Raw genomic sequence first — 24019 nt, 5'->3', positions numbered from 1 at the left:
GAACAGTGTTCTTGCTCCTTTAAACCTCTCTCTTCACCAGGCAGGAAAGGCCCAGAGTGCGGAGAGGTTGGCCCAGGCTTTGTTCCCTGGGCCTCCGTGCTGGGTGGGAAGGCAGCCCCCTCTCAGCGGCAGCCCCTGGGGTCTAACGTTGGCATTTGAGTCCCTCATGAAGTTAAACCGGTTTTGGAATCAGAACTGGCAATCTAGGCTGAGCCTGAAGGAATCGGATACCCTCTCTGTGTGGTCACCCGCCTCACCTGCAGCTCCTGCTGCATACACGAGCCAGGTGAGCACAGGGCTGGCTGGGAGCAGAGGGTTTTCAACAATCCGCTGGCACAACCACACCAAGCAGGAGTTGGTCCTAAAACAGTGTATTTTAGGACTGGGGGTGGAGGGTGGATTGACCTCACAAAGAAATGAGGGCCCTGGCTGTTTCAGGGGCCAGGGGGAGAACCGTGCTTCAGGCGGGCCGCAGAGATGCTGACAACCCCCTCGGAGGAGGCCGGGAGCTCCAGCCCTCCCTCTCTATGCACAGTACCAACGTGGAAACAGGTCTACTGGAGTCCCCGGTGCTGCACCACCTGAGCTGCCTTTGCCTGGATGGTTTGTGATGTGACTGCTAATGTGTTTCCATCTGGGGCATGTGGGGCACAATCCCTGTATTGTTGGAGGTGTCTACACTGGCCTGCATCTACAGGCCTGAGAACGAGGATGCAGCAGTGGTTTGTGGGTGACTCCGGGCTGCCTTTCTCTGTGTGGACCTCTATGTCCTGCACACAGCACAGACACCTGGTCCTGGAAGTGGCCTGGGTCTGGCCATATTCCCGAGGGCCTGGCCTGATGGCTCCAGAAGTGCTGACTGAGAGGAAGCTAGGAGGTGCTTTAAGTAGCAGCTGGTGAATTCAGGGTGAAGGGGTGAGAATGGAAGGAAGGGCAAGGGGACGTGGGGTGCAGGGAGATGAGGACACAGTAGGGGCCTCGTGCTGGTCTCCAAGCCTTGCCTGGTTTTGATGAACACGTGTCTCTTTTGGGCAGGGCACGAGTCTTACTGCCCATGGCTTTGGAATTCTTGAGTGGCCACATCTAGAAGGCCACGAAAGGGGAATGCACAATCTATGATGAATGCATATTGGTGCTCCCTCTCGCTCCCTGCTGCCTTCCCATCCATCCATCCATCAGAAAATGCCTGCTTTAAGCCAGACATTGTGCTCAGGCAGAAGGTACAACCAAAAATAACACAGACTCTGCCCCCCGGGGAGTATGCAGCCTAGTGATACTGCTTGTGTGCGCCTGTGTGTGCGCCTGTGTGTGTGCGCCTGTGTGTGTGCGCCTGTGTGGGTGCGTATGTGGAGTGGAGCAGGTAGTAGGTTCAGGGGAGAGGAAAGCACAAAGAAGTGTTTCTTTCCCGTGAGCTGCGTGCTCTGATGAGAAGGGGGATCCTCGTGCTGGATGCCCCCAGCCTGAGGAGTGAGGGGGCCCGGGAGGCTCCAGGACCGGGGACAGGGATTCTGTCAAGTGAAGAAAAGAACAGCCATGACATACGCACTGGAATAGCTACAAACACAGAACACCCCGAGAGTATCAAGTGCTGCCCGGGATGCGGAGCGACAGGAACGCTCAGGGGCAACACACAGCCGCGCAGCCACAGGGAAAGCAGTCTGTCGGTTTCTTCTGACGGTGAACACATACTTACTGTGTACCCAGCAATCCTATACTTACCCAGGAAGAATGAAAACATGCCTACACAAGAACCTGGATCCCGATGTTTGTTGTCGCTTTATTTATAGTTCCCCAAGCTGGAAACAACCCAGATGTCCCTCAGCCGTGGGCTGGATAAACACACTGTGACCCATCTCTACCACGGCTCAGCAGGAAAGAGAAAAGGTGCTATGCGTGCCACAGCATGGGTGACTCTCAGAGCATCATGCTGAGGGGAAGATCTCAATCTCAGGGGCTCCGTACAGTGTGATTCTGTTCATGTGACATCTGGGAAAGGGAAGTGTAGGCATGAGAACAGGCAGTCATCGCCAGGGGCCAGGGATGGAGAGGCTGGGACTACACACAGGCTGTACAAGGGAGCCTTTTGGGGTGATGGAACTGTTACATGCTGAATTGTAGCAGCGGTCAATCTATACATGTGTTAAAACTCATAGAACTGCACATTAAAATTTTTACTTTTACTGAATATAAGTTAAAAAATAATAAAACAACAAAAAGAGGGAAAGGCAACCTAGCAGAAGGAACAGCATGTGCAAAGCCCGAGGCAAAAGTGAGCTGTCAAAAGTTGGCTGGGAGGGAGTTGGGGGAAACCTCCTAGAAATGGGGCTGGAGGCAGAGCCTGGCTCTTGGGCACTTGTAGTCTCTCGACCCAGCCAGGAATTTGTGCTATTACAGAGAAAGAGGAGAGAGAGAGAGAGAGAGAGAGAACCAGGAAAGGGCTTTTGAGCCTGGAGAGGTGGAGTTGTGTTTGCTTTTTAGACAGCAGGTGGGGGTGGTGCAGGGAGTGGAATGGAGGAGGATGTCTGGGGAACCATCAATCAGTTGTGATCCTGGTGGACAGGATGGAGGAACGGGCCCTGCATCGCGAGAGGGAGCAGCTGGGAGGGCTCTGGGGGCACAACTTCCAGCCCTTGGCGACCTCAGACGGGGGCCTGAGGGTAGGTCAGGAGTGACTTCAGTTTCTTGTTCAGGCATCTGGGTATGCGGGCCTCTCCTTGGGTATCTGCCTTCCTCCTCTCTTCATCTTCACTTTCATTTATCCTGTGTGTCCTTTAGTCACACTTAGAAGTATTCATGATATAGAAGCAACTTATTTAAAAAGGATATCAATCATTTTAATTCTATAAAACAGATAAATACGTGATATTCTTAAGAGCAGTGGTGACGTTTTGACATTTCTCCCTTCATCCTCTGAATTGGTTCTGCTTTATAATTGTAAGATGGATAGATGTCGCTGCAATACTAAATGACCACCGTGTTACGTTGCCCTAGCACCTTGCCTGCAGTCCCTGGTGCCCTCTGCCAGCCAGCACAGCCACACCGGTTCCGTCCTCCTGGCCACAGGCCCAGCTGCCCGCCCCTGCGGGAGGGTGGTTAGGGGCTGTAGCGGCCCCACCTCACCTAGCCCAGCTTCCCCAACGGCCGTGGGCTTGGGTTTCTGCTAAGTGGCGGTGGGAAGGGGCTGTGTCACATGCTGTTTACTTGTGGGCAGTTTTTGTTTGGCTTTCGAGGGTGTTTGCTTGCAATGAGCAAACAGTCTCTTCAGAACCATCTGGAGAATTCAGATCCTTCCATCTTGGCTGCGCAGCAGGTTCTCGGCTCCATGTTTAGGAGCCAAGTCGGGTAGGGATTTTTCCAGAAACACCATCAGCCAAAAAACTGGTCAAAGACAGCAGCGGGATCGGCTAGAAGAGAGGATGGGAGAGAAAAAAGCGACAAGTCAGAGCCGGAGCTGTGTGGATGGGAGGTGAGGAGAGTGAGGCTTAGGCAGAAAGGACCGGCCCCGCCTGTGTGCACCTGCACTGGGGCAGACAGGTGTCCCCCCAGCCTGAGAGGGGGCCACTGCAGGGCCGGAGCCCGGGCTGCACTGGGCCGGGGCTCTGAGCGGGGGCTCCGCAGAGCAGGGACGCTTTCCGCTGGCCTGGCTGGTGGAGGCCGACGGTGGGCCCTGCGCTCCTGCCAGGGGAGCACATCAGCAGGGCAGACTGGGCTTGTCCGGCGCTGGCCTTGCCCCTGTCCAGGCTGGCTTTGCACCAGTGCTGCAAGGTGACTTCAGGGCATCTGGAACTGGGGATTTCTCAAGACATTCTGTCAAGGACTTAAAAAGCGGCTTTCGTGCTTTTAAATGCTTGGTGACATGTTTGAGTGGAAAGGGAACATCCAAACCTGTAACTTGATCAAAGGGTCACGATTTCAAAAAGTGCAGGATCCACAGCTGCCTTCATCCGTTTCATCCATTTCCCCAAAGGAGATGAATGAAGTCCAGCCTCAGGGGTAATCGGATGACCCACAGCGCAGCTGCGTGGTGGGGGGTCCCAGCACCCTGCCCCGAAGCAGGAGTGTTTGGTGGGTGGGAGGACGGAAGCCAGGCCGGGTGGGACTCTGGGTCGCACTGTCAGGACGCCTGGGTCCAGTAGAGGGGAAAACTGCAGCTGGTTGGAGGACTGGAGGCTGGGATGGCCCGTGAATGGGCCATTTGGATGTCCATCCCTGTGCTGGAGGTGGGTGGGCGGGACACACAGGCCTCTTTCTCCTGGACAGAGTGGCTCTGTTGTCTGTCCACACAGACGCTCAGTGTGCACCTCCTGGGGGACCTGGACCCTGGCTCAGGAACTGGCCGTTGGCAGTGGGTGGCCTCCTGGACAGCACTCGCATCCCCCCCACATTCTCCCCCTCACTCCCAACCCCCGCCGCCCCACATGCCCAGCCACTGTCTGCAGGTTCTGGTCTGAGTTAGCTCACCCAGCCAGTTCTCTCTATCCCAGCCCCGACCACCCCCCCTTCTCCTGGTGCCCTAGAGATCCCATGGCAACTACAAAGGTGCTATTGTATTTCTTTCAGAACATTTTCTCTTGCAACTTGAGTTAAAATCTTCTCATTTCGGGGGGGGGGGGTGTGGATGGCTGACTGGGCAATGCCACCCTGTTCAGTCACTTAGATGGCTGTCAGGAAAGGTTCCCGGCTCCTCGTTCACACTCACGCATCTCCCTGGGGGTGGCCCAGGGTGACTGGGTTTAAACTGTAATTGTCACAGCACCTGACTCGGGACAGTTTTAAAGCATGAAGACTTCAGAGGGTGAGCGGTAATCAGAACTGGATTCAAACTGCTTCCTACCTCGGGCAAGTCAGTGAGCCTTTAACCTGGCAGCCACAGGTCCCCCATGAAGATAACACTGCCCCCTTGTGGGTTTGTGAGTTCTGTGCTGCAGTGAGCATATGTACAATAGTCATCGGCATGTAGTAAGTGTTCAATTAATGGGAGCTGGGATTACACGGTCCCTGGACAACAGACAGGGCCGGAGATGCAGCAACGGGGCCTCTGGGACAGTTAGTAGGATCCTGCAGGGGAGCATGAGGGGGAGCATGAGTTGGGGGGTAGCTCCCAGGAAAAGGGGTTCTGGATTGGGGGATGTGTGCTATAAAGGGACTGCCTTTATATCCGCCACGCGGACCATCCCTGTAATGGTGAGCTAGAGAAAGATGTAATCGAATGATAGATGTAAACGTGTGCCAAGTTCAAAGGTTCCTTCTTAAAAAAATTTATTTATTTTCCAGTTGAGATACAACATGATAGTAGTTTCAGGTGTACAACAGGGCACTTAGACACTTACATACCTTACAGAGTGGCCACCCCATATGTCTGGTACTTAGGGGCTCTTGACCTTAAGATGTGGGGGAGCCCTCAGCGTGGTTGAAGAAGAGTCCCACCTCGTGGGCACGGATCTCTGCCGGAAACGTGGCATTTCCTCGATGACGACTGTCGGCACCAGCCCCAGGAGTGTCAGCAGGACCTGACTGGCCAGAGAGTAGCAAGCTCTGGAACAGCCCAGAGAGAACGTGCTTAACTTCTTTTCTGCAGCGGTTTCCACTCCCTCCCTCCCCAAGCCCGAAACCAAAATGTAAAGGCTGTTAATAAAAGGCAACCAGAGAAAATTTCCAACAAATGACAGGGTCTCCAGAATGCCTTCTCTCTGCGGTGTTCCCACACTGGTGCTCTGTGCGCTGGAACAAGATGGTGATTCAGTCATGGGTACGCAGAGGGCTCTTGGGGCCAGCAGGGCTGCCCCAACGTATAATCAGCGTGGAGACTGGAGCCCCAGAACCAGTAAATGCGGGGGGAGGGGGGAGAACAAAGAACCCACGGTTAACGCCCTCCCGTCTAGGGAGCAGAGGATTCCCAGGCCCATCTCTAGGGTCCCAGGAGCCCTACGACTGGACGGAGGTAACCCCGTGGGCGTTGTCAGAAAATTACCACCATAGTAGTAGTAACAGCAACACTAATGGACCCAACTATGCCAGGCTCTCTCTGTTTTGAATGTTTTACCTACAACAGCTCATAAAACTCCCTTAGTGGAGTGATTTGTTTTTATGAGTGACTTTTCCCACCAGACTGTCACCTTCATAAGGGGAGTGACTTTTGTCTCTTTTGTGTTTGACTTACCGCTTCTGCCTGGAGCAGTGCTTGGCTCAGGAATAGCTGCTCCATGCACTAATGGATGGACCCTCCTGGGAGGGAGGTACTGTTCTTATCACCATTGTACAGATGAGGAAACCGAGGCCCAAGGACGGATGAGGAAACCGAGGCCCAAGGTCACATAGCAAGGACGCTGTGGAGTTGGGAGCTCAGCGCTTATGGGCTGGTGGTAGTAGGAAAGCCTGCTGAGCGGCCGCCTCCTCTGGCCCCGCCTCCGCTGGCCCCGCCTCCGCTGGCCCTGCCTCCCCCTCCGCTGGCAGCAGCTCAGGGTCTGGAGAAAGGTTGTGGTGAGCAGATTTGTGCAGGGGCTCATCTTTCCATTGGGGTCTGGGTGGGGCCCTCTGGGACTGTTTGGATGTGGGGTGCTCAGTCCCTTGCTGAGCCTGTGTCTGTGGGCTGTGGGCCATCCACACTGAGCCTGAGAATGTGCACAAACCCCAAGAGGCTGTTTGTCTTTCTGATGACAAGTAGGTGACTCTGTCCCTGGAGCAGAGACCTGGCTGCTGCACGCGCCCAGGACCTTGTGCAGAAGTGCACGCTCCACACTCCCTTCGTGTGCCGAGCAGTGAGTCGGCGCTGAGGCTGGACGTGGGCTGGACACTGTCTGCTCCGTGGTGGGGCTGGCGGCCCTGTGATGGGCAACCCCACCAGCCACGGCGCTTTGCTGGTTGTCGGTGATGCAGAAGTTTTCCTTCCTGCCCACTCTCCACCCTCTGAGGCCCACACCTTGGGTGACCCCCCTGCCACTCCCTTTAGCAGAGTCACAGGAAGATAGTTTTGTGTGATGGTGTCTGGGGATGGGCCAAGGGGTCTGGGATCAAATTGCCGGGTCTGAGGGTGGGCAGGCCCTCAGTAGATCCTCTTGGTCCCCCTGCTGGCCCCTGCTCCCTGCTCAGCAGGGCTCCCTCCTGGCCTGACTATTCTTTTTTTTGAAGTGGCAGGTATTGCGTGTGCAGGCTGCTGTTTGCTTGAGAGAGTGGGGGGAGCGGGAGAGCTAGATCTGGGGTTCGCAGAGATGGGGAGAGTCTTCAGATGGGAAACAGCACGTTCTTTTCCAAAAATGCACGTCCCGGGGTTCTCCGCCAGGGGCAGCTCTGAGCCTCACGATGCAATCCATCTCCCAGCTGCCCCCTCCTCCCCGCCACCTCCTTCTAAATGACGTTTATTGAGCATCTACTCTGAGTCTGGAATAACTGTCAGACTAGACATGTTATCTCATTTCGTTCGCGTAACTGCCCTGTACGGTGGGATCTTAGGCTGGCTTCCCCTGAAGCCGACCTTCAGACGAGGATCCCTGTGCAGGGGGTTTACTTGGAAGATGTCACCAAAGGGTGAGCGAGGGAGGGCGGGGGCGGTGAGGGTGTGGGGGGCGAGGCTGGTTTGGAAGGCAGTGTGCCTGTTGCTGCATTTTTTTAAAGTATGTTCTTACTCATTTCAGAGAGGAAGGGAGAGAGAGAAAGAAACATCAATGATGAGAGAGAATCATGGATTTGGCTGCCTCCTGCACACCCCACACTGGGGATCTATCCCGCGACCTGGGCATGTGCCCTTGGCCAGAATCGAACCTGGGACCTTCAGTCTGTAGGCTGACGCTCTATCCACAGAGCCAAACCGGCCAGGGCTGTTGCTGCATTTTGAGATCACCACACCTCCCTGCCAACATGCACTCTGTGTTCTGGACCAACCTGGGGCACACGGGTGCCTCCCCACAGGCCAGCACCCTCCCCTCCCTCAGGCCCCAGGCTGTCAGGAGGCAGACGTTTCCTCGTTTCCTCGGTCTAAGGCTCCCTGTACCGCCTCTGGGGAGCTGAGGGCCTCAGGAATGCCAACAGGAAAAGCACAGTGGTCCTTTAAATCCGTTCCTTCTTGCACTTGCGGGTTTAGAGTGCTGCGCCCCGGAGACCCACTGTCAGGTCACCCGGCGAGTGGCTGAAGTTCAGGACAATTCGGCTTTCGTTGTATGTGGGGGCAGGATGCGGTCTGGAAGACACTGGAGACTAATTGCTCCTCCTTGCTAGTTTTGCCTTTTAAAGTCTTGCCCTGGGCCGATTTCCTGAACTCAGATGAACATTTTCTTGAAGACGGGGAAGGAAAAGCTCATTCTTTTGGACCCCGTGGCACCGCTGTGCCCTGACGAGGACCCAGGAGACGCCTGTCACAGGAGGGGGAGGGTCAAGTGCTGGACCAACTCCGCTTCACGACACAGAGGAGCCGAGCGCCACCCTCCCAGCTCCTTTCCTGGTTGGAACGTGGTGATGTGCGGTCCGGGGTCAGGGACCATTCCTTCTAACACTGATGCAACTTCATCCGAACAGCGCGTGGCCACATCCAGCTGGACCAGGGCCGGAGGCCAGACAGAGGAGACGGAGCCAGAGCTATGAAATATTGGTCTGTCTCTGTGCTCGCGCAGCCCTTGCCAAGTGTGTGGACGGGGAGACAGTCCTTGCTTATTTACTCAAGACACTGAGCGGAGACGGGAAACGTGATGGGCTGCCTTCACCCCGTTTGAAAGAGGAGAGCTGAGATTCGAGGTGTGTGAGTGGGGGGTGGGGGGGAAAGAGGCTGCAGCTGCTGACTTCCAGGAATGCCTCATTTTGCCAGGAGCCTCACTGAGAAATTAGAGGAGAAGACAATAAGGGGACAGGTCACTACAGCCCCAGCGTCGGGGGACTCTGGGTCACCAATACTTTTTGTATTTATGTGGCCAGTAGTCTCCTATTGCTGATCTAACAGATGGCTACGAACTTGGTGGCTCAAAACAACAGGAATGTGTTCTCTTATAGTTCTGGGAGCCAGAAGTCCGGAATGAGTCTTACAGAGCTGGACTCGTGGGTTCTTCTGCCCAGTCCCTCCCTCAGCCCCTCCAGCCCTGGAAGGAGCCCTTCTCGCTGGAAGGAGCCCTGTGTCCTCATCCCCAAGTGTGGAAGCACCTTGGAGCAGGTCATGTTCTAAGTAAAAGGCAGCAACGTGCGGTGAGAGAGTTAACATTTCCATTTCTATTGCTGTTTTTGAAAAAGTCATTTTTACTGTGGCCGAGCCTTTGCTGAAATAATTTCTCGAATTGCTTTTCTTATTCTCAGGAGGGTGTGGAGCATTCACTTTGGATCCGATTTCTGCTATCTCTAAATGTAACATTCTTCTCTTTATTGTTGTCATAGCTGTATTCCCTGGGGCTCTTCTCCCTGTTTCTTTTCTTCCTCCGACCGAGAGCCCTCGCTTTCTAAGATGACATGTGGTCTTCGTTAACATCCCCTACACCGGCTGTTGCCATTTGTGCAACAAGGAAGTTTCCATCCTGTCACAAGGTGACCGCGTCCCTCAAGTGATGCTAGAACCCAGCCAGACAGCCAGGGTCGCATTGCTTGGGGAGAAGATGGGGAGCTGAACCTAGCGGAACTGCCGATTACCCCTGCCCTGGCCTTCAGCCCCGCCGCTGCCATAAGCCCCCAAGGCCAAATATCTGTGGTGTCTCTGCCTGTTCAGAATGCTTTTCCTCAGCTGTGCCAAGGATAGCATTGGCAGGGGCAGCTCAGGAAGGGTGAGGAGGAGATGAGAAGAGATTTTCACTTTTAAGAAGGACGTTTTCTGTCCTTAAGAACCCCCTTCGCTGCCCAGCATGCTATCCCGTCCTTCCTGGCCGATTAGTGGAGGCCCAGGTTTTGTCATCTTTCTTGACATCTGGGAGTTGAGAAAAGCCGCTGTGCCCCTGTCCCTGCCGCCGGTTCCTCTGCAGCAGCCGGTGGTGCCAGGGTTTAGAGCAGGGCGTTCTGGGACGTGGCCCGGGGAGGGACGGCCAGTGCCCCAAAGGGAGGCACGGTCCTGGCTGGGATCTCCCCTGTGACCCTCCAGAAGTGAGACCAAGTCTCCTGCTGGCAGGTCCAGAGCAAGCGGTACTGGAGTCCCTTCCTTCGAGTGTCCTCGTCTCTCAGACGGTCCCTGTGCATAGGCCACCGGCGCGTGTTGGGATTTTTCAAGTCCTTCCCAGAAGACCTCTCTCGTGTCCTCTCCACATGCCATCTGCCCATCTTATGGGGACCCTGGTTCATGGGTTTATCTGTGACCAGGTTGCCCCATCCTTGTCCCCACCGCCCGAGCCCCATCTGTAGCGACGGACTCACACCCTTGTTAGCCAGGGGAGGACGCTGCTCTCTATTACTACTTTGCCTTATTGTTATGTATTTTTTCAGGTGCCATTAAAATTCAGTACTTGTCTACACTACCTAGTGTTCATGACTCTAAATCCAGTTACCATCCCTCCCCAACCATTAAACTGCCCTATTGTTGACCAGGGTACGCACTGAGGCGGGCGGGTCCCGCTGGGTCCCACCCCCAAACTGTCTAGTCTAGTGTCCGTCATCTCCTTTCTCCTTCCCCTCATGTCCTCTTTATTATTCAGCTGAATAGTTCTCTTCAGAGGACCACCCCCCTCCCCCAGTTTGATCAAAGCTGCCTTTCTTTCCCCAAAGCTTTACTTGGGTGGCCCCGCGGGGACAGCTGCTTAGGGCCGGTTGAACCTCTCTCTGGGCACAACTGCGCACCTGCCAACTCCCCCAGGTTGTCTGCAGCCAAGGAAGGCCTAGGGAGGGATCCAAACATTCTGTCTCCTTGGGACATTTTAAAAAGATGATTTCTTTGCCCCCAGTGGTATCCAAAACTTTGAGAATACAGCTGACGAATCAACTTGAAAACATATTTTCCTTTTGAGAAGGAAGAAAACAACACCCCGAGTCTTTGTCGGTGGCCATTTCTCCTTTCAGTTTTAATGTACAGCATTGGCATTCTTGCCAGCTGGGTGAGCCGGGCAAATCTTAGCGCTCTGGACTTGGCGGTTTTCTCATCTGTAAGGGGAATGCTGTGAGCCCACTTCCTTATGTTCTTGTGGGGGTGAAAGGAGACGCTCACCGACGCGCCGTGAAAAGTTAACGTCAATGAGGAGTGGGGCCCGACACTTCACCCTTCGGGGTCTTCTCTACAGAAACCCTCACCTTTCCCCCCGGAGCTGCTTGGACAGGACCTTCAGTGCTGAGTTCGTGGCTGTAATAAAAATGGGAAACAAGCCCTAACTGGTATGGCTCAGTGGATAGAGCGTCGGCCTGTGGACTGAAGGGTCCCAGGTTCGATTCCTGTCCAGGGCATGTACCTTGGCTGCGGGCACATCCCCAGTGGGGAGTGTGCAGGAGGCAGCTGGTCGATGTTTCTCTCTGATCGTTGTTTCTAACTTTCTATCTCCCTTCCTCTCTGTAAAAAATCAATAAAATATATTTTAAAAAATCTTTAAAAAAAAAAAAGGAAACGATCTAAAGACCCTTCCTGTAGACCAGCGGTTCTCAACCTGTGGGTCGCGACCCCTTTGGGGGTCGAACGACCCTTTCACAGGGGACCATCGGAAAACATGTAATTACATGTTGTTTTTGTGATTAATCACTATGCTTTAATTATGTTCAATTTGTAACAATGAAAATACATCCTGCATATCAGATATTTACATTACGATTCATAACGTAGCAATGTTACAGTTATGAAGTAGCAACGAAAATAATTTATGGTTGGGGGTCACCACAACATGAGGAGCTGTATTAAAGGGTCGCGGCATTAGGAAGGTTGAGAACCGCTGCTGTAGAGGAATGGGTAAAGGACTGTGGCACAGTCCCCCCTGGGAACCATTGTGTAGCAGTTAAGTAACTTTACATTGAAAAAGGTAGAGATGGAAACCGCCTCAGGACATGTTGCCATGTCAACCAAAGCAAGTTGTGGAGTAACCACCTCCTTCATTTATTTATTTTTAATTGATTTCAAAGAGGATGGGAGAGGGAGAGAGACAGAAACACCAATGATAAGAGAGAACCATTGATTGGCTGCCTCCTGCACACTCCCTACTAGGGATCGAACCTGCAACCAGGGCATGTCCTCTGACTGGGAATCCTGGCTCCTAGGTTGACACTCAACCGCTGAGCCACACCGACTGGGGTAGTCACCCACTTTATGCTTGAAAGGGCGAGGGCTACGCCCTCCATCTTGCCCCGAATCCTCCATTTTTGGGCAGCAGCCATGTGCTCAGCAAGTAGCTTCTTCCCGGAAGTATAATCAAGGGAAGTGCGCGCCTTAGATACAACCACATCCTGTGTAACGAGACACCGACTTGGGCCTGGCCAATCGGCAGGGCCCACAGTCTTCTATCCTCCCCTTACTATAAAATCCCTCTCCCCACGGGGGGGGGGGGGGGGCTCTCTCTGCCACTTGCTGCTGCGTCAGTAAAAGGAGGGTAGGGGAGCAAGCCGGGTTTGAATAAAAGACTCTTTGCTTTTCCCTGACGGGGAATCCTGGCTCACGGCTGGCTCCCTGGTGTGGTGCCACCCCGGCTGGGCTAGTCACCCCCTTTATGCTAAAAGTAATTACCACCTGTAGTAGACTGAGAAATTGGTACAGCCACTATGGGAGACAGTATGGAGGTTTCTCAACGTATTAAAAATACAACTGCCTTCTGTCTTAAGTTGAATAGCTAATAAGATGAATCAATTCTGACTTCAACACTGGCTCAAACTGCTCTTGGCAGCCCTGCTCCCATGGGTCCTGCAGGCTCCCCAGCTCCTTCCTTCTGGTGACTCCACGGTGCCCAAGCATTAGAGTCACCTGGAGAGCTTGTAAAAACGCAGATTGCTGGGCCCCAGCTTTGATCGAGTAGCTCTGGGTTGGGGCCTGCGAATTTGCCTTTCTGACAAGTTCCCAGGTGATGGTGATGGTGATGGTCCGGGACCACGCGTTGAAAATCACTGCCCCAGGGTGTGTCCTTGCCAACAGGTGCAGAGCTGGTGGCTGGCAGCCAACGTCCTTTTGAGCAAGAGGGGTAGGCAAGGACTCCTGCCATGGGCAAGGACTGAGTCACGTGGCCACCCCTGGCTGCAGGGAGGCTGGGCGGAGTCATCCGTAGCTGAGCAGATCTGTGCCCCTGGGAGAGGGAAGAGTGTGTTTGTGGGAACCAGAGGCCTGCAGAGCGGCCCTGGGACTCCCATGGAGATCAAGAGAGGGCCGGCACTCAGCGGTGGGGACAGATGTGGAAGAGACCCTTATGGTGCTTGGTGACCAGTGTCATATGGCGGTTTATTCAAGGGGGAAGCCCATGTCTGCCTGCAGGCATTGCCAAGGCTGCCCTGGACACAGGCAAGCCAAGCTTTGAAGCAGGAGTGCTGGCCGAGGTGCCCACCTCTCTGGAAGCCGGTTGGGTGCCACGCGCCTGGGCTCCGTGCCTTTCCCTCTCAGGGATCCAGGATGGGCCTCCCTTCCGCAGCCCCATTGCATTGTGGGTTGGGCTGATGTTATCCCAGGTCTCAAATTTTCTTTTTCTACCCCACCCCCCAGGTACCTTGGGTCCGGAGGAAGCTGCGGGGCAAGAGGCGGCTGGTCATGGCCTCCGGCCTCCTGATGACGCTGTCCGCGATGGCTGTGACCCGTTTCCCCGCTCAGCCTCAGGCCGCCATGGAGCCCCAGGGCGTCACCGGCACCCCTGGCCCCCACGCCCCGCAGGCCCTGAGCTCTCGCTGGAGGCAGTGGACAAGGAGCCTGCGTTTCTGGAGGGGCTGGGCCCTGCCCACGAGTCTCGTCCCGGTGTGTGCCGAGGGGCGAGGCCACCGAGGGCGAGTGGACAGCAGCAGGTCCCCGGGAGGGGACAGCGGGCATGTCCGGAGGGTCAAGAGGGACCTTGCTTTGGCATCTCTAGGAGATTTGAGACTCAGGACCCCGCGTCTTGTGCCCCGGAGGGAGGATGAGGTCAGGAGTCCAGGAGCCAAAGACCTGCGACCCCCTTGGGGGGATGGTCCCATCCGGGAGGCACAGAGTGACACAGGCGCCCTGGTCAGCCCCGTCACAGGGCACCAGAGAGCGGCTGCTGGACCGACCCTGCGGCCCCATCCAGGGAGAGGCAGGGATCTGCCAGAAGCTGGGAGCAGAGCCTTGACTGGTGGGCAGCAAGCAGGGGGTCCCAGCCCGGCCACAGGCACTCGTCGGTGGCCTGGCTCCGTCGGGGAGCTGCAGGGATCCATGTGGTGTGCCCCCGAGACCCCTGGGCTGTTGACCGGCTCGGGGACCGACGGCCTGGTGCCCCCGTGGTTCACAGAACATGATGTGCAGATCCTCCGGCTGTTGGCCCAGGGGGAGGTGGTGGGCAAAGCCAGGGTCCCCGGCCACGGGCAGGTGCTGCAGGTCGGCCTCTCCGCTGAGGGTGCCCTTCCGGACGCGTCTCCTGGGCTCAGCGGACTCTGCTCCCAGGGACTCTGCGGCCTGATCAAGAGGCCCGGGGACCTGTCCGAGGTCCTGTCCTTCCACGTGGACCGCGTGCTGGGGCTGCGCCGGAGCCTGCCGGCTGTGGCCCGGCGCTTCCGCAGCCCCCTGCTGCCCTACCGCTACACGGACGGTGGCGCCAGGCCCGTCATCTGGTGGGCACCTGACGTGCAGCACCTGGCTGACCCTGACAATGACCAGAACTCTCTGGCCCTGGGCTGGCTGCAGTACCAGGCCCTGCTGGCACGTGGCTGCAGCGAGCCAGGCCAGGTGCCCTGCCTGGGCATCCGCCATGCTGAGTGGGCACGCCTGGCTCTCTTCGACTTCCTGCTCCAGGTATGTGGGGCCGGGCTGAGTCCCGGAGGGCAGCAGAAGTGGGGATGGATGGTGACTCTCCCCCCAGTCTTGTCTTTTGAGCACCAGGCACCTGTTCTCGTTATTTTCCAGCCTCTGGGCTTATTCATCCAGTTCCGAGCGCTGGAATAGCCAGTGCCAGCTCAGGAGAGATGATGGTTCACATTTTTAGGAGTTTTATGAGCTGGTTGTGAAACACAGGCATTGAAAAATTTTAATTATAAACAAGAAAACAAAACAAAAAAGGAAAAAAATTAAATTATATAAACTAACAATAATCAGCAACCCATTACTTCCTAATTCTTCACCACATTTTCCCTGTTATCTGTGCTCTTGAGGCTGTTTGCGTCTGTCTGGGAAATACTGTGTAGCGGTGGCTCGTCTCCTGTCAGCTCCCCTGTCAGTCGTGTTGGCAGCTCGGATTGGCCAGGGTGGGACTCTTGTCACCATGAGAGTCAGCACGTGCTGCATATGGGCCCCCTCCTCCCGGGGAGTTAAACATTTAGCAGCACACGACTGTTTATAGCGTTATATCCTTGACTCGGCAAGGATCAACATGGTTGTGTAATTTAAAAAATGAGAGAGAGAGAGTGAGAGAAAGGGAGGAGAGAGAGAAAGAGAGAGAGAGAGAGAGAGAGAGAGTTAGTTTCTGGGGAACAGGCTGGAGTTTCTGGGGACCCCCAGTCAGAGCACAGGGGTAACTGAGGGACTGCAGGCATCAGCTATTTCCTGTCTGGTCTGGGGTCGCTCTGTGGTGCATATTCCGTGTGTTTCTCAGGGTTGCCTACCGGGATTGCGCCCCGGGTACCCGCAGTGGTCGTTGCTGTGTCTCGTCCCCTGCTTGGGTTTTGGGATTGGCTCACAGATAAACTGCTTTCACTGGAATCCCTGTCTCGGTCTATCCCAGATGACAACACTGACCTGTGAGGTTTCCGCACAGGAGATCCTCTGTGAAATGTACTTAAGACGGTGCCTGGTGGACGCACACGCTCAAGAACGAGCAGGCACTGCCCCTGACACTGGTCAGGAATTAATTCATCTACTCTTTATGACAAGCTTATGAGTGAGACACTACTCTGTTAAAGTGGAGAAACCGAGGCCCGGAGCAGTGAAGTTACTTGCCCAAGGTCACGGCTGGAGGAGCAGAGACGCAGCCTGGACGGTCTGACTCCAGAGCTCACCTCTCAATCAGCATCACTAGTCACCTGGCCGTGACTGAGGGCAGGAAGAGGGGACCTTTGCAGGGATGCCCTGGAGCTCGGGGCACCTCCGCGCAAAGCCCCCGTCCAGCCGATGTGCACACGGCAGCGTTCTGCTCCACACAGAGGCCCTCTGTCTGTGCCCTGGGGTTGCGGTGTGGGACCTCCCTCAGCTGCCAAGGCCTGCTGTGGGGATGCAAGTCTCAGCCGCCAAAGCACACACAGGTTGGGTGTGTGGTCAGAAGCGACTCGGCTGGCCTCATGCCACCTTTTCCCTGGTCTGCTAAAGACTGGTCCAGTCCAATCCTCCTCTCTGGCTGATGCCACCTTCCTAGAAACCACTGGCACGTGGAGAGAGGCGGGGCTGTGGGTTTCCCAGCACAGGAACTGGAAGCACCTTCTGACCGGGAGTTGGGAACGGACTCCACATACAGCCCATTTTGTGGTGTGCTTGCTCCTTTGTTTTGTTTGATCCGGTATAAACCCTTATTTTTCTGTGTGTATCGTAGCATACCATTTACCTGGACACAATACACAAGAACTGCACACATACACATTCCTTATACCCCCACAAGTCCTATGCTTTTCACATCCCACATAGCACTCTGAATTAGTGACTGTAGAGATAATGCTGCATAACAAAACTCGCCCAAACTCAACAGCTTAACACACCAGCTCTCTGTGTCTTGCTCCAGGGTCTGTGGGTCAGTGGGGCTCAGGTGAACTTGGCTCCAACTGTGGGTGGGCTCAGGACTGCTCTTCACTTCTCATTCTGGAGCCCAGGCTGCAGGAGCAGTACCACCTGGGCAACCCTCTCACGGGGAAGGGAGCAAGCCCAAGAGCTCAACCAAACTGCAGGAGCACATTTAAGGCTTCTACTCATACTCCTTTGGCCAAAGCAAGTGAATGGCCAAGCCCATTGTCAGGGAAGGGAAGCACACTCTGCCCAGAGCTGAAGGCGGAGAGAAAAAAATATTCGTTGGACAATCACCAAGTCAGTCACAACATCTCAAACAAATGCACACTTATCCATGCACCTTATAAGCTCACATGTGCTATAGCCACACATCCACACATACAATCCATAGGGTGCCAGACGCTGCTGTGCAGAAATTTTTAAAATTTGTATATTATTGAACTGTTCTTTTATGACTTCTAGGTTCATATATTATATTTCAAACTAGAGGCCCGATGCACGAAATTCATGAAGGGCCTTGGCCCCAGCCCCCGCCGGCCATCGCTGCAGCCGGGGGCCTCTGCTGCCTCTGCTTCAGACCCCGCCTGCTGTGGCTTTGTCCAGAAGGAAGGACGTCTGGAAGGACATCCGGTCTAATTAGCATATTATGCTTTTATTATTATAGACTAGAGGCCTGGTGCACAAAATTCGTGCATGGGGGGGGGGTGTCCCTCAGCCCAGCCTGCACCCTCTCTAATCCGGGACCCCTCAGGGGATTTCTGACTGCCATCCCTGCGGGATTGGGCCTAAACTGGCAGTCAGACATCCCTCTCGTAATCCAGGACCACTGGCTCCTAACCACTCACCTGCCTGCCAGCCTGATAGCCCTAACTGCTCACCTCTGCCAGCCTGATCACCCCTAACTGCCTCTGCCTTGGCCCCCACCACCATGACTTTGTCCAGAAGGACGTCTGGTCTAATTAGCATATTACCCTTTTATTAGTATAGATAGAGGCCTGGGGCACGGGTAGGGGCCAGCTGGTCTGCCCTGAAGGGGGTCCCTAATCAGGGTTGGGGTCCCCTTGGGGGGCAGGGCTGGCCTGGGCGAGGGGCCACTGGAGGTTTGCAGGCTGGCCACGCCCCCATTGGGGTGAGGGTCCCCGCTGGGGGCAGGGTGGGCCTGGGCAAGGGGCTGATGACCGTTTGCAGGCTGGCCACACCCCCATCAGGGTGAGGGTCCCCGCTGGGGGACATGGCTGGCCTGGGTGAGGGGCTGAGGGCCGTTTGGGGGAAGTTTGCAGGCTGGCCAAGCCCCCAGCTTTGTCTGGAAGGACATCCAGAAGATCTCCCCGTCTAATTAGCATATCACTCTTTTATTAGTATAGATGGCCGTCCTCACTTCCAGGCTGTTTTGAAAGTTCTCCCATGTGTTTTCATATATCTTTGATCCATCTGGAAGATAAGGTACAAAACAGTGATTTTCCCCCCCTCAAATGGCAACCCAAATGTCCCAGCACCATTTGCTGAATAATCCATCTTTCCCCCCATCTGCAATGTTGCCAGTTTCCATATGTATGTAGGTCTATTTCTGGACTCTTCTGTTCCAGTAAAGGGTCTATTTATATGCCAGAATCACACTGTTTTAATTACTGTGCTTTGTAATTTATGTTGCTAACTATCAGGGTGTGGTCTTTTCATTGCTCTTTCTTAGAATTTCCCCCATATTCTTGCATAATAGTCTCATGAAACTTAAGAGTCAGCTTGTTACTTCCTTCTCCTCCCCAAGTCCTTTTGGGATTTTATTGGAATCAAATTAAGTTTGTGTGAACTAAGACAGAAATAATTTACACCCTAAAATGTAGAGTCTTCCAGCCAAGAGTAGGATATGTCTCTCCCTTTCTTCATGCTCCCGAAAGCATCAGTTTCCTTCAGTTGGGTCCTTGCTTTCATGTTCAGTTATTCCTGGGTATTTCGTCCTCTGTGGCCATTGAAAATGGGACCTTTCTCCTCCTTTATAGGATCTTGCCCGTAGCTCTTGGTTTGTGTGGAGGCTGTTATTTCTGTGTATTAGTTTGGTTACTTGCCACCTGCTAACTTCATTTGCTTTATCCTGGGCTTTCCAAGTTCACCATCATTTCATCTGTAATGAATATCTTCTAATCACCTCTTCTTTCTTTCTCCTACCTCATGCCGTTGCTGGTGCCTCCAGAGCGATGGCAAATATTAATGGCATGATGACTGTGGCCTGTTTCTGCAGACTTGGGACAGCTCTACAGTTTTTGCTGTGGCAGATTCATCTTATAATGGATGCGAGTTGGGGATGGGGTGGGCGGTGGGGCACCAGGGACAGACAGCGGTTCTTCTGGGATCCACCAGACCCAGGTCAGGTCCTGGCTGAGGAACCAGTCCCGGCCTAGGAGCCTGGTGGGTCAGTTACAGGACTTGGCCACCCCTCGTGCCCTGTGCTGGGCTCCCTCCAGACCGCGCCTCCTCCACAGCTGGGCCTGGTATCCCTCCTGGAAGACTGCAGTGTGTTGTCCTGTCCAGATGTCCTGTTTGGAGACCACAGAGCCAGGCCTCCCCCTGAAACCTTCTGGTGATGGCACCCTGGGCAGGGAGGTGGCGTGATGGGCAGGCTTTCTGTGATCACAGTCCTCATGTGAAGCCCCCTCTAGATCTTTCCTGCTGCCAGCCAGCCATGTACTTCATCCATTCATTCTTTCACCCCAAAACTTTGGCTAAGTCCCTGGCTGGGCTGCACGAGTGCTGGGTGCTGGGATCAGCTTGAACCACACCTACACTTTTGCCATCAACTGATGCCAGAAAACAGGTGCCTGCCACATTCTAACTTAGCCGACAAGTGCCTGCCACATTCTAACTTAGCCATCAGAGCCTGGTCTAGACTCCACCACTTGCACACTGTGAGACCATCGCACATTACCCAGCTCCCGTGACTCAGTTTCCCCATCCTTGAAATGGGGATAATAACAGATCGACCTCCTGGCTGCTGGGAGGGGTTAATGGTGTGTAAAGCACTCAGAGTGAACGTGGCACAGAGTGAGGGCTTTATAACGGCTTAAGTTCAATTAAACAAAAATTTCAGTTTACATCATGATTATGCAACACTGGTAGGTTGGTCAGAAAATCAGAACAGCAAAGGCTTTTTTTGCGGGGGGGGGGGAGCACCTCATTTTTAAAAAAAGGGTGGAAAGAATCAAATCCTGAAGGGCTGTGGAAATGAAATTTGAACTTGGTTTTGTTGGCTGCTAGTCTGCTGTTGTTTAACGGAATTTCTCTTAAGTGGAAAAAAATAACCAGATGATGTGGCTCAATCAAACTGGTGACTGGGCCCCGCCAGACCCTTCCTGTTAGACACTAAATGGGGGAAGATTTGGGGAAGCCAGCCATACACGTGTCATACAGGCCAGCATTCCTTGTAGCTTTCTCGGGAAATAAACACTGCAGCAAGTTGAAATCTGCACAGAATGGCCTGGAGCCATGTGTGGCCTCCCAAGTGGACGTTCAGCATCAGACCCTGAGGCCGCAGGCCCGAGCGCAGGAGCAGCTGTAGATGAAGCGGTGGGTGTGGCTGGAATCCCCCCTGGCCTGAGCTTCGTGTGCAGGGCGGGCCACCGGCCAGAGGGGCAGAGCAGAAGCCCCGTTAGGAGCCAGAGGCCAGCTACAGAGCCACTGAGGACTGCCCCCAGCGTGTGGCTCGGGGACCAGGCCTGGGTGCTGTGCCACCCGCCCTCAGGATGGGTGTCCCCACAGGTCCATGACCGCCTGGATCGCTACTGCTGTGGCTTTGAACCTGAGCCCTCGGAGCCCTGTGTAGAAGAGGGGCTCCGGGAGAAATGCACAAACCCGGGCGAGCTGCGACTGGTCCACATCCTGGTATGTCCCTCATCACCCGGACTCCGGTCTTCCTGTCTCCTTCCGAAGATGCTGTTAGTGAGGTTCTGGGATCGTGTGGTCCAGGGGTTCCCAATCCTGTTCCTTTTAGTAGCAGAACCCTTTGAATAATACGTAAAACTGGGCACAGGTGTTGGGGGTGGTGATGAACTGTGTGTGTGAGCCCATACTTGTGCCATACAACCTGCAGTCCTGCCGGGCAGCTTACCTCTGCACCTGCCCCATTCTCCCCCGTGCTCCTCACCCCTCTGGCCACCAGAGCAGGACTCAGTCCCTCTGCCTTGCAATTCCACAGGATGGCGCTGTGGCCTGGCCCAGGTTTGACCCAGCCAGCTGTTTATTAGCAGTGGGACCTTGTGCAAATTACAACTTCTCTGTGCCTGGTTCTCACACTAGTGGCCCCCTTCTCAGGTTGCTGGGAGGCTCACTGAGATGATGCCTGGAAGCACCAAGCAGTGTCAGCACGGTCAGCTGACTGCTCAGCACCTGGGGACCATCTGGCAAGTAGCAGGTGGATGGTGGGACTGACAGCTCAGGGCCCCCAAGCCGCTTCACCCTGACACAGTCCCTGGGCGCCAGCTAGCTGCACCCTCCCCCATCTCTGTCTCTGCCCATCTTCTCCCTGAGGTCCGGAGCAGCGATCCATCTCGTCTGGTCTACATCGATAACGCCGGCCACCTCCAGCACCCTGAGGACAGGCTGAACTTTCGGCTGCTGGAGGGCATAGATGGGTGAGGGTCAAAGGGGTTGGGTGGAGGTTCGGGGACTGAGGCTTGATGGCCCTGCTGGAGACCATGGGACCTTCCGTCGGGGCTCTGGAGAAGTCCACAGTCTGCCATGAGACAAAAGCTGTTAGATCTGAGCCTTGGGAGGGGTGTGGGGACCTGGGAAAGCTGAGAGGTATACAGCCAGCAGGCCCTTCCACTCCTGGATGGAGTGCCCGCCCCCAGGATCCAGAGAGCTCCTGGCCCACAGGACATCAGCTCCCTGCTGGGGTAGAGGCAGGCTAGCCCTTCCTTGCCCTAGATGGGAGGGGGTAGCCTGGTAGCCTGGCAGCCTGTCTCCCTGCTCAGTTGTGGCAGGCAGCTCAGCCTTCCTAGGGCTCTGGCATTTGCCAAGCAGAGCAGCAGGCATTGTTCCCGGAAGGACAGTGATGACGGGCCTGGCTCCTCTGTGGGGTGGGCCATCTGAAAGCTTCATCCCTGCCTGCTCGCACGGCTCAGCGGTGGAAGAGTCCCTGGGAACAAGCATCCAGGGGCGGCCCTTGGGACCAGGGTTCCGGGTGGTGCAAGTTCTGGCCTTTGGGCTTCACCTTGCTGGAAACTCCGAGATCACGTTTGCTTTTCCTTTCTCTTCTGACCTTCGGGCACTTTCGTCCAGGTTCCCTGAGTCCGCCGTGAAGGTTCTCCAGTCAGGGTGTCTACGGAATATGCTGCTCAAGTCGCTGCAGGTGGACCCGGTGTTCTGGGAAAGCCACGGCGGGCGATGGGGCCTGAGGCAGGTTCTCCAGACCCTGGAGCGGCGAGGACAGGTCCTCCTGGGACACATCCGGGAGCACAACCTGACAGTCTACAGGGACGAGGACCCATGAGCCCCACACTGCCCAGGGGGGCTCTCGCCTCGCTGGTGGGGGGCTCACAGCACGACCTGATTGGACGAGCACCCTGCTGATGGCCACACGTCCTTGGGCCCGCCCATCTTGAAGACAAATGGAAGGAGCCAGAGCCAGAAGGGCAGCACGGATGCCACGGGCCATGCCACCTGCTTGGAAGTGGTAGGGCTGTTGGGTTTTCAATCTCACTGCATTCTCTTCTGCCTGCTCAGCAATGGTTATGTACTTCCTTGCACCAATAAAGACATTCAAGAATGTTCTATGAACTGTTCCATATACTGTCAAATGATGCATCCCACATGCATATGTAGAGCTGGACAAGTGTGTGTCTGTATGAATGTATGCGTGTGTGTAGATGTGTGTAAGTGTATGTGGCATGTGTACATGCCTGCACACATATATGAGATAAAGGGTCTTCATGGAATTATACTCATTGCTTGGAACTGCTTGGGCTGAAAGTCAACTCAGGTCTAAGAAATGAAACACTAAGCCCTGGCTGGTTTGGCTCAGTGGATAGTGTTGGCCTGTGGACTGAAGGGTCTTGGGTTCGATTCCAGCCAGGGGGCGCATGCCCAGGATGTGGGTTCCATCCCCCAGGGCGCATGCCCAGTGTTGCGTGCTGGAGGCAGCCAATCGATTCTCATCATTGACGTTTCTATCTCTCTCTCCCTCTCCCTTCCTCTCTGAAATCAAGACAAATGTATTTTTTTTTAAAAAGATAGCTACTCCTGTAAAAAAAAAATAAATAAAAACATTTTTAAAAAATGAAACACTAAGCATTTTGTCTTTATAGGCATTAGATGTTCAATTCTTTTTTTTTAAAAAATATATTTTATTGATTTTTTTACAGAGAGGAAAGGAGAGGGACAGAGAGCCAGAAATATCGATGAGAGAGAAACATCCATCAGCTGCCCCCTGCACACTCCCCACTGGGGATGTGCCCGCAACCCAGGTACATGCCCTTGACCAGAATCGAACCTGGGACCCTTCAGTCCGCAGGGCGACGCTCTATCCATTGAGCCAAACCGGTTTGGCAGATGTTCAATTCTTACTCAGTTATGTTTTTGGTTTAAGGATTATAAAAGTAATACATGCTCACCAAAACCAAATTCATAACTAATAGAAGCACATAAGATAAAACATGAAATTCCCTAGAGATGTGTGTGTTTGTATTTTTATTTACACTCACACTGGATAAAAATCTCTATTATAAAAACCCCTTGGCCCTAAGCCGTCATGCTGTAATGACCAGATGTGGTCAGTGCACATCATAGCGACCAGTCGTTCTACTGTCAGGCCAAAACCGGTTCTCCAATACCTCCTGAGGGGTCCCGGATTGCGAGAGGGTGCAGGCCAGGCCGAGGGACCCCACCGGTGCATGATTGGAGTCGGGGAGGGACACAGGAGGTTGGTCAGCTAGGGAGGGACCACGGAGGGCTCCAGGGAGTGTCTGGCCCATCTCCCTCAGTCCTGATCGGCCAGACCCCAGCAGCAAGCTAACCTACTGGTCCGAGCATCTGCCCCCTGGTGGTCAGTGCATGTCATAGTGACTGGTTGACCGGTCAACTGTCTGTCCCCTGGTGGTCAGTGCACATCATAGTGAGCAGTTGAGTGGTGTTAGCATATCATTAGCATATTACACTTTGATTGGTTGAATGGCTGACCGGATGACCGGACACTTAGCATATTAGGCTTTTATTATATAGGATAGGATCATCTATGTTTGTCAGCTCACTGCTTTTACTTGACTCTGTTTTCTACATTCCATACTAGCCACCTGGGTTGACCCAGGTCTTACT

General features: G+C 54.4%; 1 protein-coding gene across 1 annotated transcript; it reads left to right on the top strand.

The window, feature by feature from the left end:
• Positions 1-2561: 2561 nt before the first annotated feature.
• Positions 2562-22318, top strand: FAM198A (family with sequence similarity 198 member A). The gene is made up of 7 exons (XM_023743700.1): positions 2562-2657; positions 12992-13037; positions 13325-13413; positions 13550-14803; positions 20468-20590; positions 21236-21339; positions 21989-22318. Exons 1-7 carry the CDS (start codon positions 2562-2564, stop codon positions 22197-22199), a joined length of 1923 nt encoding a protein of 640 aa, XP_023599468.1. The 3' UTR covers positions 22200-22318.
• The last annotated feature ends 1701 nt before the right edge of the window (positions 22319-24019 follow it).

This window comes from Myotis lucifugus, unplaced genomic scaffold (assembly GCF_000147115.1).
Source record: "Myotis lucifugus unplaced genomic scaffold, Myoluc2.0 scaffold_408, whole genome shotgun sequence".
NCBI lineage: Eukaryota > Metazoa > Chordata > Mammalia > Chiroptera > Vespertilionidae > Myotis > Myotis lucifugus.
The sequence above is the reverse complement of the archived record's forward strand: the minus strand, read 5'-3'. Positions and strand labels throughout refer to the sequence as shown.